Source organism: Lepidochelys kempii, chromosome 6 (assembly GCF_965140265.1).
Source record: "Lepidochelys kempii isolate rLepKem1 chromosome 6, rLepKem1.hap2, whole genome shotgun sequence".
Taxonomy (NCBI): domain Eukaryota; kingdom Metazoa; phylum Chordata; order Testudines; family Cheloniidae; genus Lepidochelys; species Lepidochelys kempii.
In genome coordinates this window covers 52979794-52995438 of record NC_133261.1, presented here as the reverse complement: position 1 = coordinate 52995438, position 15645 = coordinate 52979794, and the positions used below count along the sequence as shown (strand labels likewise).

Here is a 15645-nt window from a genome sequence, read left to right as displayed (position 1 = left end):
ACCTGCTGCAGAAATGTGTCTCACACTCACCCCGTTTGCCAAAAGGCTAAACATGTGCTCTAATTAGCCACACTCCCAGTTATGCTTCCAGCGCCGCCACAGCAGGGTCCCCGGTAGCACCCCCACCCTGGTTCCTAACCGGAAAATCCAATCAACAGCCCCCCAAAGGCAAAGCCACGGAAACAAAGAGAAGAAACTAACGAGCAGACTGGGAAGGGTCCTCGTGAGGGACCGGCTGAGATTTATAGCTGCTGAGATCGCAGCGCGGCACGAACAATGCAAAGGGACATGAGCGTGTGTGTTTGCGGCTGTTCAGACGCGTCCTTTATGTTTCTGATCTAATCTCCTGCGTTGAACCTCACCGCTGTGCATTTTAAATCCCTTGGCAAAGGGGGGAGGGGGGGCAGGTAATGAAAACCGAGCAAGGCTGAATCTCTGCCCTAACTCAGCAGCTGAAATCGCTCTCATTCCTCTGGATCCATGCATTCCCTCGGTGGGATTTGTTTCCCTTCTTTAAAGAAGAGGCTGGGGGGGGGGGGAGGGGGGATTTATAGGGGTAACAGCAGCTAGTGATGTCAGCCCTTGCCTAAAATAGAGAAGGATAGACTGCAAATCCACAGCTAGAAGGCTAAAACCTTCCAATCCAGCCTCAGCCAACACCATGTCAATGTGAAGTCACCCACCACCTCTTCCCCCACATACACTCACATGCACCCCCCCTCCCCCAACCCCCCCCCTCCCCCAACCCCCCCCTCCCCCACCACTCCAGGAGGAGAAAGCAAGGGATCAAAGCCCAGGTGTCCTCCACAGCCTAACCCGGCCGTCCGCTGCTCAGTTTCCACTAGGGCTGGCGGTGCTTTTTCCTCCAAGACATGAAAACCTAAAAGACGTGGAGAATATCAATCCAACAGGAGGTGGTGGAAGTGGAGGGGGGGGGAATCTGAAGAGCAGAGCTTCTGGAGTCTCGCCTTTTGGAGCCTTGAGGATTATACAAGGAATTTTTGTGCTACTACTTAGACGCTAAAGGGGGTTATCCAAAAGACAGAGCTTCCTTTGCATCCCACCTCCCTTGGATTCTTGAGAAGACAGGGGGGCTTTCAGGACCATGGCATCGCCAGAAGGGTGAGGAGGACTGTCAGTTTTGGAGGGTGGGTTGGGAGAAAGCGTGTGTGTGTGTGTGTGTGCGCTCGCTGTGCTGTGTTGTGCTTTGGGTGACAGTTTCATTGCATCTGTTTCGGTTTATCCTTCACGCCTCTCCCCTTAAACAAAACCACCAGGGCGCAAGACGGAAAACAGTCAAAGGCAAGCGAGGAGAGAGAACGGAATTTCAAAAAATGAGCCGCTGGGAAGGACTCATTTGCCTACCTTCCGCAGATGTAAAGGCAAATGTGATCAAACCACCTGCCTCAAAGCTGGAGAGGTGCCCAGATCAATGGTTAAAATGAACAATAAATGGGTCTCGGTGTATATGTCTAGTCTATATTATGCGCTCTAACAAACAAAGGGAGGGAACAGAGGAACTAACCAAAACCATTTTTATATTGCAAAACTCTTTAAGGTCTGTGCCAGTTACAGTTGAAATGTTGTAAGAGGGGATAAGAAATGCTGGGGCGTGCTGAATATTACACAAGAGGCATTATTTATGGTACAGTAAACACAATGTGTTCACGATAGGACAATCCCTCTCCAGCTCTTGTGAAATGTCTGCGAGCACCAGCCACTTATTGGCTTCTCTAGGCTCTGTGTGTGTGTGTGTGTGTGTTTAAAAAGGTCTGCTCGCAAAAGGTTTCTTTGATCGCTGGTTGCCCTCCTGTGATATTGTCTAGCAATAGCATTATAATGCGTCTGGCGTGAGCCTCCCTCTTTATCCGTGGCCCTTGTCAGGTTGGATCAGCATGATCTGCGCTAGACAGGACCCTCCGAGGACACACTGCAAAGGGAGGCTCTGTTTATATATTGGGTTTGTGTCTCCTGGGATGAAAGAGTCGATGAGCTGATTTCAGTAACCTGGAGCCAAGGGGCACATTGCTGTAAAGCGTAGGCACCTCAGTGTCACACTACCTGGGCAAAGAACTGTGTCTTCTTCCAGGCAGATGGGCGTTAGGCCAGCTGACTTGTGGAAGTTGTGTAGAAATTACAGGCGCTGTTTCCCCCCCTAGGCATTCTAATACCCCCAGAAAAAATTAATTCCACGTGTATTCACAGCAGAGCTCTGGCACGGGGGAGCAACAGAAACTCTCTTCTCTGCCAATAATAGCTTAGCCTTGGGTACCATGCTACCTCCGGAGGGAATTGATAGACCATATATATACACACAACTGTTCTAGTAAACTGCACAGCACTTTAGCATTTCCCGTTGACAATGAAATGACTAATTAGAGGTTATGAACAGATAAATGGAGCGGCAAGGGAACAGATTTAAACTGGGAAAACAGAGTATGTCCCAGTGACTGTAGTTGGCCACCTCTTACCATTGCGTTTTCATGCCCCAGCTTTGACTCTCCTCTGTGCACCACGCAGCCAGATGCCTGTTTTTATTTTAAACTATGAAGTATTTCCTAGGTATATGTTTATTTCAGAGACCCATAAACGAATGTATTAGCTACTGTGACATTGTTTATACAGGGAAGATAACACAACAGCCAGATCAACTATAAGCAAAGACACAGGCTGATAGGTAGATTTTTCAGTTTGAGATGAAGTAAACATTTTCAAAATATAAGCAAACATAGGAGTGCTTTTTAAATACATTGATTGTACAGCCAGATAAAAGAGAGAGAAAAGGGTTTCAATAAACACACTTTTTTCTCTCTCTCCTGTTGGAGCACATAATGGGGGCAGGATAGGAAAAGAAGGAAGAAGTTTAAGAATTGTCTTCAAACTCCTACAGGAATGAATATAGATTAAGAAAATCTGGAGCATGGAGCAGCAGTGACTTCATGCATCATCTCTATTTATTTGGTGTATTTGATATAAAAATGAACCAACATGTCTTAGGATCCTTCAGATATAAGCATAACTTCAGTCTCTGCTGCTTTTATCAAAGAGATTTTCTCCCAAACCACCTGTCTCCAGTACGACAAAAAAACCCCAATCAAACTAAAAAACTTCCAGCCCCTTCCCCTGCCGGGTATATATCTGAGGATAGAGCTAAGCCTTCAACTATGGTCTAAACGTCAACAAACTCATGCTCTTTTGGACTAGCAAGGAAAGTGAATTCTGGAGTCATGGGACTTTCTCTATGAATGGATGTCTACCAATCCCTCAACATTTAACACGAGGGTCTGTTAGCTGGAAGGCCACAGATGACCTCCACTGTATAGCAGTATACAGCGTGAGACTCAGTCTCTCAGGTATGTGTTTCTAAATGGGGAAAAGACAGAGAGAAATAGAGGCTAGTATGAAAAAGCAAAATGGAACTGAGACAGGTTAATCTGGCATTCTGCTCCTGAGTTAGATAGTTAGGGCGGCACTGACGTTCAGAAAAACACACTTTCAGAGGTGTGTGTGCTGTACCTGTATTTAAAATTAATTTGTGAGTTATTTAACAATTTATCTCTAAATTGGGGAATTTGCACGAAAGTCTCAAAGTTGAGGATGAGTCAAAAAACATCACAATTTATTTAGCAAATAATAACACAAAGCACCAAAAATATACATAGAGGAGGGCAAATATGCACTCCATTCCCCAGAGGATATTGACTATGTACAACCAGTGTTCACAGGGGAGGGAGATTTCCTTGACTCCCCCCTTTCAATAGTGATTGCCACAGAGGCAAAAGTCTGAAGAAACTGAAGAAAGAAAGCAATCTACTGTCTGGAAAAATCTGTTATGATAAAAAGAAAAGGAGGACTTGTGGCACCTTAGAGACTAAGGTGCCACAAGTCCTCCTTTTCTTTTTACGGATACAGACTAACATGGCTGCTACTCTGAAACCTGTTATGATAAGTTTCTTTGCTAGCAACAAACCCAGCTAAAATGAAAATGTAGAATGAAATGTCCCTTGAAATAATAAAATCAAACCTTGTGAAGGCTGAGAATCAACGTTCCTTTAATTGCAGCCACTGCTGGTTTTCTTAATGCTAAATACATTGGCTGGTATTTTGATTGCTGAGTCTTCCTTTCACAGAGTCCCCTGACATGAATAGCATTACCAAACTTTTAGGCTGCTGTCTCAAACTGGAAACAGCTAACAAGTGATGCAGGGAGGAAAGTTCAGAGCCTGGTACTGACATTCACAGTTGTACTGTATAGTTCAAAGAGTCATTCACATTATTACATATTCCTAAAATACCTATTACCATACTGTCTAGTGTAGCACTTAATTTCTGTGGGTTTGGTCCTGCAAGGCGCTGAGCACTCTAATCCTGATCCTGATGGACATGTTCTTCACTTTCAGCATATGAGTAGCCCCATTGAGTTACAGGGGACCGCTCCTACCTCTAAAGATAAGCATAGGCCTATGTGATTCTTGGGTCAGAGTCAGAGTGCTTGGCACCTTGTGGGATCAAGTCCCATAGTATCTACTTATCAGTCTAATCTGATTCCCACTGAAGTCAATGGCTGTTTTCCCATGGAGAGCAGGATCAGGCTCTATATCTCTTAATACGTTTATTCTTTTTAAAGGGAGTTGGCCTAGTACATAAGTATTGCTTTAAAACTTACTTTTACAATCTAAGATGGACTGAAGCTGTTAAATTTGGATCTATATTTTGAAGACCTCCCAAAGCTCAGGTGTTTTGGTTTTAGGCTATTCTTGCAATAGGGGATATTTACAAAATTAGCATATGGGTCTGGGTTTGAATTTTAAATACTTAACTTCCAGAGTTTTTGTTTTGGATCTACCCATAACAAGACTGTAACCATAGTGAGGCTTCTGGTGTCACATAAGTGCTAAACAATCAATGTCCAAACTAATCAAAGCCAGAATAGCCCTCCTCATACAATTTCCATTACTCCTTAAAGCGTCCCATTAAAACTCTCTTTGTGGCATTACAAAACATTCTCATGAATGACCCAGAGACAAGAAAGTGTGATGATGCAGGCAGCAAAAGAAAGCACTTCATCATATAAGAAAGACACAGGCAGAGAAGCACTAGTATAGATATGTTAAAAAGAAACAATTGTATTATATATGAATATGAAAAATAAAAACCAGTGAAAATGGAACAGCTCACTAGAATTCTCCTGACATTCAACAATACAGATGTATCAAGATGTTTATCCAGTCCTGTGAGCTTATTGGTAAAATCATCTCAGGTACTTTATAATTTTATATACATAGAGTTTATTTAATAGACTGTATGCCAGCAGCGTTCTCACCCTGTTGTAAATGTAGTATATAGTTCAAGTTATCCCTTCCCGGGGTTTGGCTTTATTGACTCAATTAACAATAGCACAACATAAACTGCAGCCTAAGCTTTCTCCCTAAGTTTCCTTCAGGACCTCTATCTCAGCCCTTAGTTTCACCAGCTCTGAGGCATGACGGCCTTTTTTCTACTCCTAGATTGGACACATCTGATTTTAACCTCAGAGTGAGTCAGAAAAACTACCTCTGCATTTGTCTGCAGGGTTCAAGCAGCTAACATCAGGGTGATTCCATAGAAGAGCTTTTCATCCCCATGCAGGATCCTAGAATCGGCCACATTGTTACACACACACATATTTTCCTTCACCTGATTTTCATTTAATAATTTATTCATACAACTCTATTAATGTATACATGGACATTAGTTGAAATGTGTTGGCACATATGATTAAATACATTGGATTATAAAATCCACCCAATGTATTTCATTATTATCTTTATTTATTATTGACACAGCACCAAACAGTGTTGTAGACCACTTAATTTGTGTTCAGTCTCCACATCTGTGGGGCAGATGGAACGGATGAAGCACATAAATGAAAGACATGGACTATGGCCCTGACCCTGCTCTCAGTGATGTCAATAGCAAAACTCCCACTGAATTCAATGGACAGGATTAGGCCCTGTGAAATATAAAGCATGTTCCTTAAAACTAACTGCTGATGACACTACAGCCCATGAGACACCAGGTTTCAGTTCAACCTTGAGTAACAATTTCAAAGAGAAGATACCTAGGGCCCTTTGTTTTCGGTTTTTATTGTATTTAATTTTTTCCTGGGAGTTTATCAGTGTTTATTACTCCAACAACAAAAACAGGAAAAATTGGTGGAAAGAACTATTAATAATTTTTCTAGGCAAATATTGGGGTTTATTTTGGTGGACAGAAGGACACAGGAAAAAGTATTCAGTAGATTAATGCTTTGAATTCTGTTCATCAGGGTGGTTTGCTGCAGAAGTAAAACAAAACTCAAAACACAATGCCACCTCTGAGTTTAAGAAAACAATGACAGGTTTCAGAGTAACAGCCGTGTTAGTCTGTATTCGCAAAAAGAAAAGGAGTACTTGTGGCACCTTAGAGACTAACCAATTTATTTGAGCATGAGCTTTCGTGAGCTACAGCTCACTTCATCTGTAGCTCACGAAAGCTCATGCTCAAATAAATTGGTTAGTCTCTAAGGTGCCACAAGTACTCCTTTTCTTTTTAAGAAAACAATGTATCTCTACTCCCCAAATAAAACTTTTCGTTTGAATAAATGATTGACTGTTGTAGACTTAGAACTATTAGCCTATAAATAGTTACATTTAATAATTGGGCAACACCATTTGCAGCGCATACACTCAACTTCATCCTTTTGTCCTGTTTTTGCTTTTTTAAAATTTTAGAATACTTCCTTGTGTTCTGAAATGTATTCTGGTACAGGTTTTCGTTTTCTTCCCATTTTAGTGTGTCAGATCTGTAAACTGTTCTCTGCTAACAGCTTGAAATGGGCACATGGTGGGTGCGAGATTCACTCGAACATTCAGATGCACATGCACTTCAGAGCTTGCGAGCGTGCCCGTTTGTTTATTGTGTGTATCTTCTAGACTAATACATAGCCGTACCTCAACAGGCAGTTTTGCCTATTAACACAAACTAATGTATTATCATAATACAAATATCTCATGTAATGTATTGTATTGTCCTAATAAAACAAGTTATTTTTCATATATTTGAATGTAACAAAAGTAGGGTGAAAATCGGAAAAAAACCTAATCATACTCTTTGTAAAGCCTGGGATTTTTTCAGTAAAGTTCAGTTTAAACTGAAAACAAAGGGGCTTAAAGATACCATATAATCTTAGGCCAAAAATGTCAAGCTTGTGTACCTTAGGTACCTAAAATCCATTTCTAGGCACTTAAATATGACTCTCAACTACACTGAGCATCCAGAAGCAGCTCCTAGAGAAGTCAATGGGAACTTCTGGATTCTTGGCAATTTTGAAAACTGAGTAACTTATTTGAATACTAAAGTTACTAAATATGAAACCGAATTACTAAATATGAATCTCAAAGCCAAAAGTTAGGTAGCCATTTCTTACAAAGGTTGTGTGAGATTTTATAAAGCACCTGGTGTTGGCATAACTCTGCTCCCACCAACGTATATATAACATACTATACAAAATGTGATGGGTTCAGTTACAGAGACCCCCCTGGGGCTGTCGCCTGGTGTGCTGAGACTACCTCTGAGCCCATTTTCTCTGCCAGTTTGGGCCTCCAGAACCCTGCCTTGTTGAGCCAGACGCATGAGCCTGCTGCAAACACAGACCCAGGGTCTGAACCACGCCCCCAAAACTGCAGACTTAACTGAAAACAGCTTAAGAAGTGCTCCTGTCTCCAACACCCAGCTTCCAATGGGATCCAAACCCCAAATAAATCCGTTTTACTCTGTATAAAGCTTATATAGGGTAAACTCATAAATTGTCCACCCTCTATAACACTGATAGAGAGATATGCACAGCTGTTTCCTCCCCCAGGTATTAATCACTTACTCTGGGTTAATTAATAAACAAAAGTGATTTTATTAAGTATAAAAAGTACGATTTAAGTGGTTTCAAGTAATAACAGACAAAACAAGGTACGTTACTAAGTAAAATAAATCAAAATACGCAAGGCTAACTTAATACACTAAGGATCTAGTTACAAATACTAACTTCTCACCCTAGATGTTATCTCAGGTAAAATCCTTTTCAGACCAACTTTGTAGTTTATGGCCTGGGTCCAGCAATCACTCAGACCCCCACAGTTACAGTCCTTTGTTCCAGTTTCTTTCAGGCATCTCTTTGGGTTGGAGAGGCCATCTCTTGAGCCAGCTGAAGACAAAATAAAGAGGCTTCCAGGGCCTTTTATATTCTCTTTCATGAGCGGAAACCTTTTTGTTCTTCTGTGCAAAATCACAGCAACAAGATGGAGTTTGTAGCCACTTGGGCAAGTCACATGTCCTTGAATGATTCAGCTTTTTGCAGGCCGATGCCATTGTTTACATGTTAGTTTGAATGCTCCCAGGAAAGCTCAGATATGTATTGGTGTCTCCCAAAGTCCACTGTTAGTTGAGTACTCCCAATTACTTGAATAGCCCCTTCACAATATGTTGGCCAAACCTCCCTTGTGTGTTTCCTACAGCAAACACTTCAAATACAAGCATAGAGCCAACGCTCATAACTTCAGATATAAAAATGATACATGCACACAAATAGGATGAATATATTCAGCAGATCATAACCTTTGCAAAGATATGTCACATGGCATATCTAGCATAAAGCATATTCCAGTTATGTTATATTTACACTTATAAGCATATTTCCATAAACAAACACACACAGATACGTGCACAAGCATATGAAGAGACACTGCATATGTTCTGATAGCCCTGGAGCACAGGACTTTATTCTTCTAGCCATGGCAGAACCATGGAACTAACTGTATCTACGATACCCCTAGCACTTCCTCATCTCTGCTCTAACCCACTAATCCACCTCCACCAAGACTGCTTCTAACACTGCAAATCTCTGGGGAGCTTTCAAACAGCCACCATTTTTCAATGAGAAAAACTGCTACAAAAAGATTTTATTCAAATAGAACCCCTATTTAATGAGCTAATGGGGGATCGAGTTCATAAAAAAAATAAAATAACATGTAACATCCCAAAATTACAGTCGGGATGAATAGTAACAGACATATGCAGTGTGCCTGATTTTACTGTGTTTGAGAGAAACGCCTTTCTACTTTGCCACCAGATCTCAGGCTGTTCAAGCCTGAACAGCTGCTTGAACTTTGGGTTGAAGTTACATTAAGTGGTAAAAAAAAAATAACTATATGGCATAAAAATGGTTCCTATAACTCATTGTTCATAAGATAGATGTTCGTAAAATTGGGGTTCTGTTGTATATGTCTCAAATATGGCAGAAGATCACTGGCTTGAAGTCTGGGCTGTACTATATCCATTTCTTGACCTGCATCACTTCTAATGTCTGATGACATGTCATGGCTAGAAATACTGGCTTTATTTTGCCTGGAGAACATAGCACAGGTTTGCAGTAATAACCCCAGTACTGCAATCCATATTTTGACAAAATTCCCATTTACAAGATTGATCCTGGTATGCAGCATCCATTGCTAGCCCTGGTTTAGTTGTAAAATATTGGACTTTACAACGTACACCCTGATTTATAGGATATAACATTTACAGCATTTTTCTAGGCTTTAAAAATAGTTGGCTATTTTTTTTCTCCCTTCACATATGCACTTGGACTCTTGATACTAAGTAGGGCCTATCTAGTTTTATAAGCAGAAGGAAATGAGAATTTAAGCTCTCAAACACTTCAAAAGGAGTTTTTATGTAAAATGTGTGGCATAGACTTATTGACTCATGACATTGGCACTCATGGGTAATGTGGCCATCCCAAACAAATGCAAATAAAACTTAAACCACATCCCTCATTGTATAATTATACATATGCCATAATCTCTCTTTCTGTGTATGTGGTCCCCAATCCCCAAGTTCAGCCAGGCTGCATTTGGTGCAGGTTATAGGTGTGGGTAATGGTGGTGCAGCATTAAACCACCTCATCCCCAGCTGGAGGACAGTTTGATCCCTGGTGTAACATAAAGCCTCAATGATGCTTTAGTTAAACTGGTTTGTTTTAGGCTGTTTGATGCTGTTAATTTGGAGGGGAACTGCCAGAGTGCCAGCCCATCCCCCTGACATGACAGTGTGATGAAGAGAAAGTGGTGTAGGGCTGACTCCGCCTGGACGGGAATCCTCATCTGTCAGCTTAGGATGGCTCAATGGTTTTGCATAGCCAGAAGGAGTGCAAATGGGACATTTCATGGCTGAGGATTTGGCCCATAATTTATATTTTTTCCTTTTAAGCTTTATTTTAAGTTCCTTTATTTTTTTTCTAGCTATGTTCTCCAAGAATTTGAAATTGTCTGTGAAACTGGCAAGCAAAAACTAGATTTCAGGGTCAAGTTTAGGGTTTCCTAGTTTACTTCCACGTGATTTGGAGAGCAGCTAACTGAACGGAGCATAGGCAGACCTAGAGATGGGCCCAAACTAGAAGTTTGGATGTGAACCCACACAGACTTTGGGGATGTCAGGATACAAATCCAGACCTCTACTTCACAGCGTAGTCCCTTTTCTGTGTATTTGACCAAACCAGACTGAATCTAAACACCCTCAAATGTGAGGGAATATTGAATTCATATTGCAATCCAAACCTCAGGCCTTGGGCTCATGTTTGCACACAATGTGACACTCTGTTAGAAAACTGATGGAGAGAAGGCCCTATGCTAAGAAGAATGCTTCAATTCTTGATCCTTCCTTGTTGAATCTCTCTTCATTTTCCCCCTGGTGTCCTGAACTGTTGAGATGAATTAATTACAAGTGCTTCAAAATATTGGACAAACCTTTCAATGGTCGCATCTCTGGATTGGCCTTCTGCTGATGAAAACACTTGTTTTTGTCAACAGAATACAACGTATAACTCATGAAGATCGGAGCGACCCACCTTGTCTCTCTAATAATCTGGGACCAACACAGCTACAGCAACACTGCATGCAATCATTAAAATCTGGACATTTAGTTAAAAAAACTGCTTATATGTGTTTATATTTTTATTTATGCATTTATATTCATTCTAAAAACAACGAGGAGTCCTTGTGGCACCTTAGAGACTAACATATAAATTTGTTGGTCTCTAAGGTGCCACAAGAATTCCTTGTTGTTTTTGCTGATACAGACTAACACAGCTACCACCCTGAAACCTGTTCATTCCAAAGGATCTCAAAGTACTTTAAAGCTAATTTCTGACTGTATGTGCACTGGCATACAGGGAAAACGAGAGGCCAAATTTAGATGATCATGTTCCCTAATTGTATATAGAATCCCTTAAACCAATTTACACTCAGTCATGTATAAGGGATGCTAGATTGGGGTAGCCTACACTATGATAATTTGAAGGAAGATGTAAGAACATGTAAATTAATGTAAATCTCACACGATTTAACTTGCACCTTCTTACACTTTCCTGTCTTGCTATTTTTTTTTCTTCTCGGCCTTCAGCATGTGAATTACGCCATCATTGACTCCCTTGTGTTAAATGGGCCCAATTTAGATGGAGAGAGAGTGTGAATGCCATATTTGAAAGGAGGTATTTCTAGGTCAGATTAAATAGGACTGATTCACCTCTTGGTTATGCTGGTGCAAATCAAGGGTACATCAGTGAGTTCCCTAGTATAAAACCAGGGTAGGTGAGAGGATAGTCAGCTGGAAGAAGGTGCAAAATACATTAAATTACACCTGTCTTACACATTTGTAGAATGGGTGTAAGAAGGTCTAAGGGAATCTAACTTTCATTTTAGCATGTGGCCCTGTTAGTCTCAATTAAGGCCCAGCTGTGGAACCCTTGTTCATGTTGCCGAGCACTTATAAGACTAGCTCCACTCAAGCCTATGGGACTATGCTGGTAAGTGCTCACCTATATTAGGGTTCCACAACTGAGCCCTTGGATTCATTTAGACTCATTTGATCCAAGTGCACATGCAAGCTGCATTGCAACAGGTGTGGGAATGAAGATGAGGCTCTGCCATGGTGCATTAACGGGCTCATGCTGCTAATGAACGAGACTCAGACTACTCATAGCAGAGGACACGGACCAGTGTAAAAGAGGCATGGTTGGAGGGAAAATCTACAGTTTTCCATAGCAAATAGCTAGCCCTGCCCTGATTCTGATAACCCTTCTCTGTGATGGCACAATGTCTCATTCACTGAATTTATCTGGAGCTTCGAGAGTATCAGAACTGCTGCCCACACTGTGCTTGCTTAGGAAAGATTTGGCCCTATATGCACAGGAATCAATTAACACACTACTGCAATGTGGAATGTGGTGGCTGTTTAGAGCATACAGCTATAACTATTGTTATAATTACAATCGCTATTGTTATAACTACTATAGGTATTGATGACAATTTAGGACAGGAAGAACACAGCACCCAATTGATATTAGGGAATTTAAAGTGGGCATATTGTAATTACCCATGTAGCAATTTGTTCTGGGGCAATGCCCCTATTCTTATAAAAAGTGCCATGGAATCATTAACAGCCACAGCACTTAGAAACATTATAATTTTCTGTTCATTATATTATTAAAGTACATCGATGGCATTTCTAGTATTAACATTTGCTACCTATAGTTTTTCTTTTTTGAAGATCATAGGAATAAATTATTTGATGATCTATTGAACTGGGGTGAAAATAGTAGCTTTCCAAAGGAAAATCTCAAAGATCCCCTGAAATATGCTTTATACTATACTTAAAGTCATATACTTTAATGTCAAAAAGATCCCTGCAAACAGATACGTTTCATGTGTATATTATTACATGCAAAGATTCACGGTTTTGAAGTATTTCAAAAAACTGATTGTGCTCCCGACTTAGCTGTTGATTTGTAAGCTAAGTCGTGAGGTTTCATTTTGTTCATTTGCCCTCAAATAGAAGTAAGAAAGAAGTTTTGTATAGAAAAACTGGATGTTTCAATCCTCCGACAGACTAAAGTGATAACACAAAGAGATATACTGGATGCATGCTGGGATCAGTATATATTGGTATCTCTGCTGCATACTTGTGGGAGAGAGAAATTTTATATATTTCCCAACAGGTGGCAGTAAATGTCAATACTTTCTCCACTCTGAAAAGCTATCAGGCTTTTTATTTAGAAAAAAACCCAAACTCTTCTGAATTAGCTCTTTAAATCCATAATACCTTTATGACATTTATAACTGCAGCTTATTCAAAACCACATATAGTCATACATTGTTTTCAGAGTTCCTGAATCTCAGTTGGAATTCTGCTAAATATGGGAATTTTCTTATGGCTACTAATTTGATAATCTGTACAACAGCAGTTTCAGAGAATCCCTCAAATTCTAATGGAATACATGTCAGTATGTTCATGAGAGTACCTATTGTCTTTACTGCATGTTTCTAAAATTCTGCACAGTGTTCTTATCTATTTAAGATAAGACTCATGGTTAATTTGTATTAATTTCCAAGGGAGTTTATTGATTTACCTTGCTTGTAAATACCAAGTTATGATCAAAGGTAAAGCAACAGTACAAGAGGGGTTGTAAACTTTTACTAGGTTGGTTCATACTCACATATGACAATTACCTTTAAAAAAAAAAGGAAAGAAAGAGCTTTACATGAATAAAATGATAGTGATATGTTGATCAATGCTATTTTTGTTGAGGCACTATACTTTTGAAAATGCTATCGTTCAAAGAGACAGTACGAAGGTCCTGTGGCAGTTCAGGAGTTCAAGACACTTTTTGTTAGAACAAAAATGTTAACTCCAATGCCATGGCCAAATTCAGACATGGATAATTACAGCCTGCATACCCAAATAGTACCCATTGTTTAAATTGTATCCTCCACTTCCTTTCTAAACTGTGGTATTGCTATGCCCTATGAAACAGTTGTTGAATGTCACCCCAACAGTAGGTTAATTAAACTGGTGAGTTACATATCAATTTAATCTTGTAAAACGTTATGGGATCATCTGAATAGAAGGAGGTCTCTACATTTAAGATATTATTATTGTTCATTAGTATTATGGAAGTACCTAGAGGCTCAGGTTGGGGACCACTGTGTGCTAGGCTCCATACACGCATATATTAAAGAAATAGACCCTGCCCTAAACAATTTACAATCTCTATTTATGTTATGTCAAGATTCCCTCAAAGCCATAGAGAGAGAACATGCCAACATCTATTAACAGAAGTTGTCCCTGTTCTGAAAATCTTTTTCTAGATTAAAATATCACCAACAATTGATACCATGATGCTTTGACATCACTGTATAAAAGGGCTCAGGTGGGCTATGACAAATTTAATTTGTAGCATTTATTCATTCACTACAAAATAGACACAAGTCACCTTCAGAACAACAACATTGTTTGTCGTATTTAGTAAGCCAGGCACATTGACTGTATAGGAGAAGGTAAATTTCTATATCATGGGGGAACAAGTTAAGGTGTAATAATAAAAAAGATCAAATGCCAGCATTGCTATTATTATTTGCCTTTTTGACTTGCAAGGTCCACTGAAGCATCTTAGTAGGCCAGTGTATGCAGCCCTTTCATGATACTATAGAACTGAACAATTATATTTTACTATTTAGGTGTTTCCCCCACCATTTGCTATGGATTTTTTTTCTGCTCTAGTAAATGCAATTAATTTTTGAAAGTTCAGCACCAAAATTGCACAGAATTCCCCATGACCTATTGTGCATGAAATGGATTCGTTATGCAGAGATATTGGCCAGCTGACACAAAGACAATATTTAATTAATGTAATTGACTTTAAAAAGTGTTTATTGACATTTTTAATCCTAGTTGGTAGTAATAATTCATAATACGTCTGTTCTATTCAAGTGTCACATAGCAGGTAGAAAAACCCTGTGCTTTGTGAATCAGTACAGCAGTCATTGCAAATCTGAGGGGATTACACCAACCATCATAGGTCAAAGATTGTTAAAACATTCCTAACAAGAAGAGCATGGGCTGCTGGATGGCTCCAACTGACTGTTAATGAGATACAGAGCATTTCACCTTAGGGTTAGCCATTCTAATTCATCCTATGTCAATAGTGACTAAAAGCCACTGTCATTTGAAGACTGGTCTCTGAATAAGCCTGGTAACCTTCAACACTCCGTGCTCTATTGAATATGCATTTCCAATACAGAAAATCAAACAAAGACAACAATTAATGCCTGTATGGGTTGTCTCAACCTAGAGGCCAAGGGCTGAAGTGTAAATTAACCCCCTCTAATACCTAGAAGTGATCCTTCCATGTGAGGTCTGAGTGGATAATGAGCATACATCACCCCATGACTAACTTATTTCCATAACTAGTTATTTTACACAAAAACTTGTATCCCTCAACATGTATCCTTTTACATGGGGTTGGAAGGAAGAAGAAATATACATGGCATCCCGTTACTCCATCAGCTTTCCTTCTGCTTCCACTTCCCTCCCTCAAGGACCTGTGTTTTTTTTTAAACCGTTTTTCTCTTCAGTATCTTAGCTAGATTGGCCAGATTGGTCACTGTGGAGCGATGCAGGCTGTTCCTTTCACATTATCCATTCTTAGTAATTATTTCTATTAACATAGTGCCTAGAAGCCTAAATGGGATTGTAGCCTAGTTACTTTTTCACATACTAAAAGACAGTCTTTGCCCCAAA

The 15645-nt window shown here is 40.0% G+C and overlaps 1 protein-coding gene across 6 annotated transcripts in view; it reads left to right on the top strand.

Moving 5' to 3' along the window:
* The first annotated feature begins 756 nt into the window (after positions 1-756).
* Positions 757-15645, top strand: part of SLC1A2 (solute carrier family 1 member 2) — a 119606-nt gene continuing 104717 nt past the window's right edge. For 4 of the 6 annotated variants that reach the window (XR_012159391.1, XM_073347976.1, XM_073347974.1 and 1 more), the window contains exon 1: positions 757-1122. Coding sequence is in view for 1 of the 6 variants with exons in the window: in XM_073347976.1 (XP_073204077.1) it covers positions 1106-1122 (17 nt within the window). In the remaining 5 variants the exon portion in view is untranslated. Of the gene's footprint in view, positions 1123-3335; positions 3354-15645 lie in introns of those variants that run through there. The other 2 variants (XM_073347979.1, XM_073347975.1) reach the window with 2 other exon arrangements.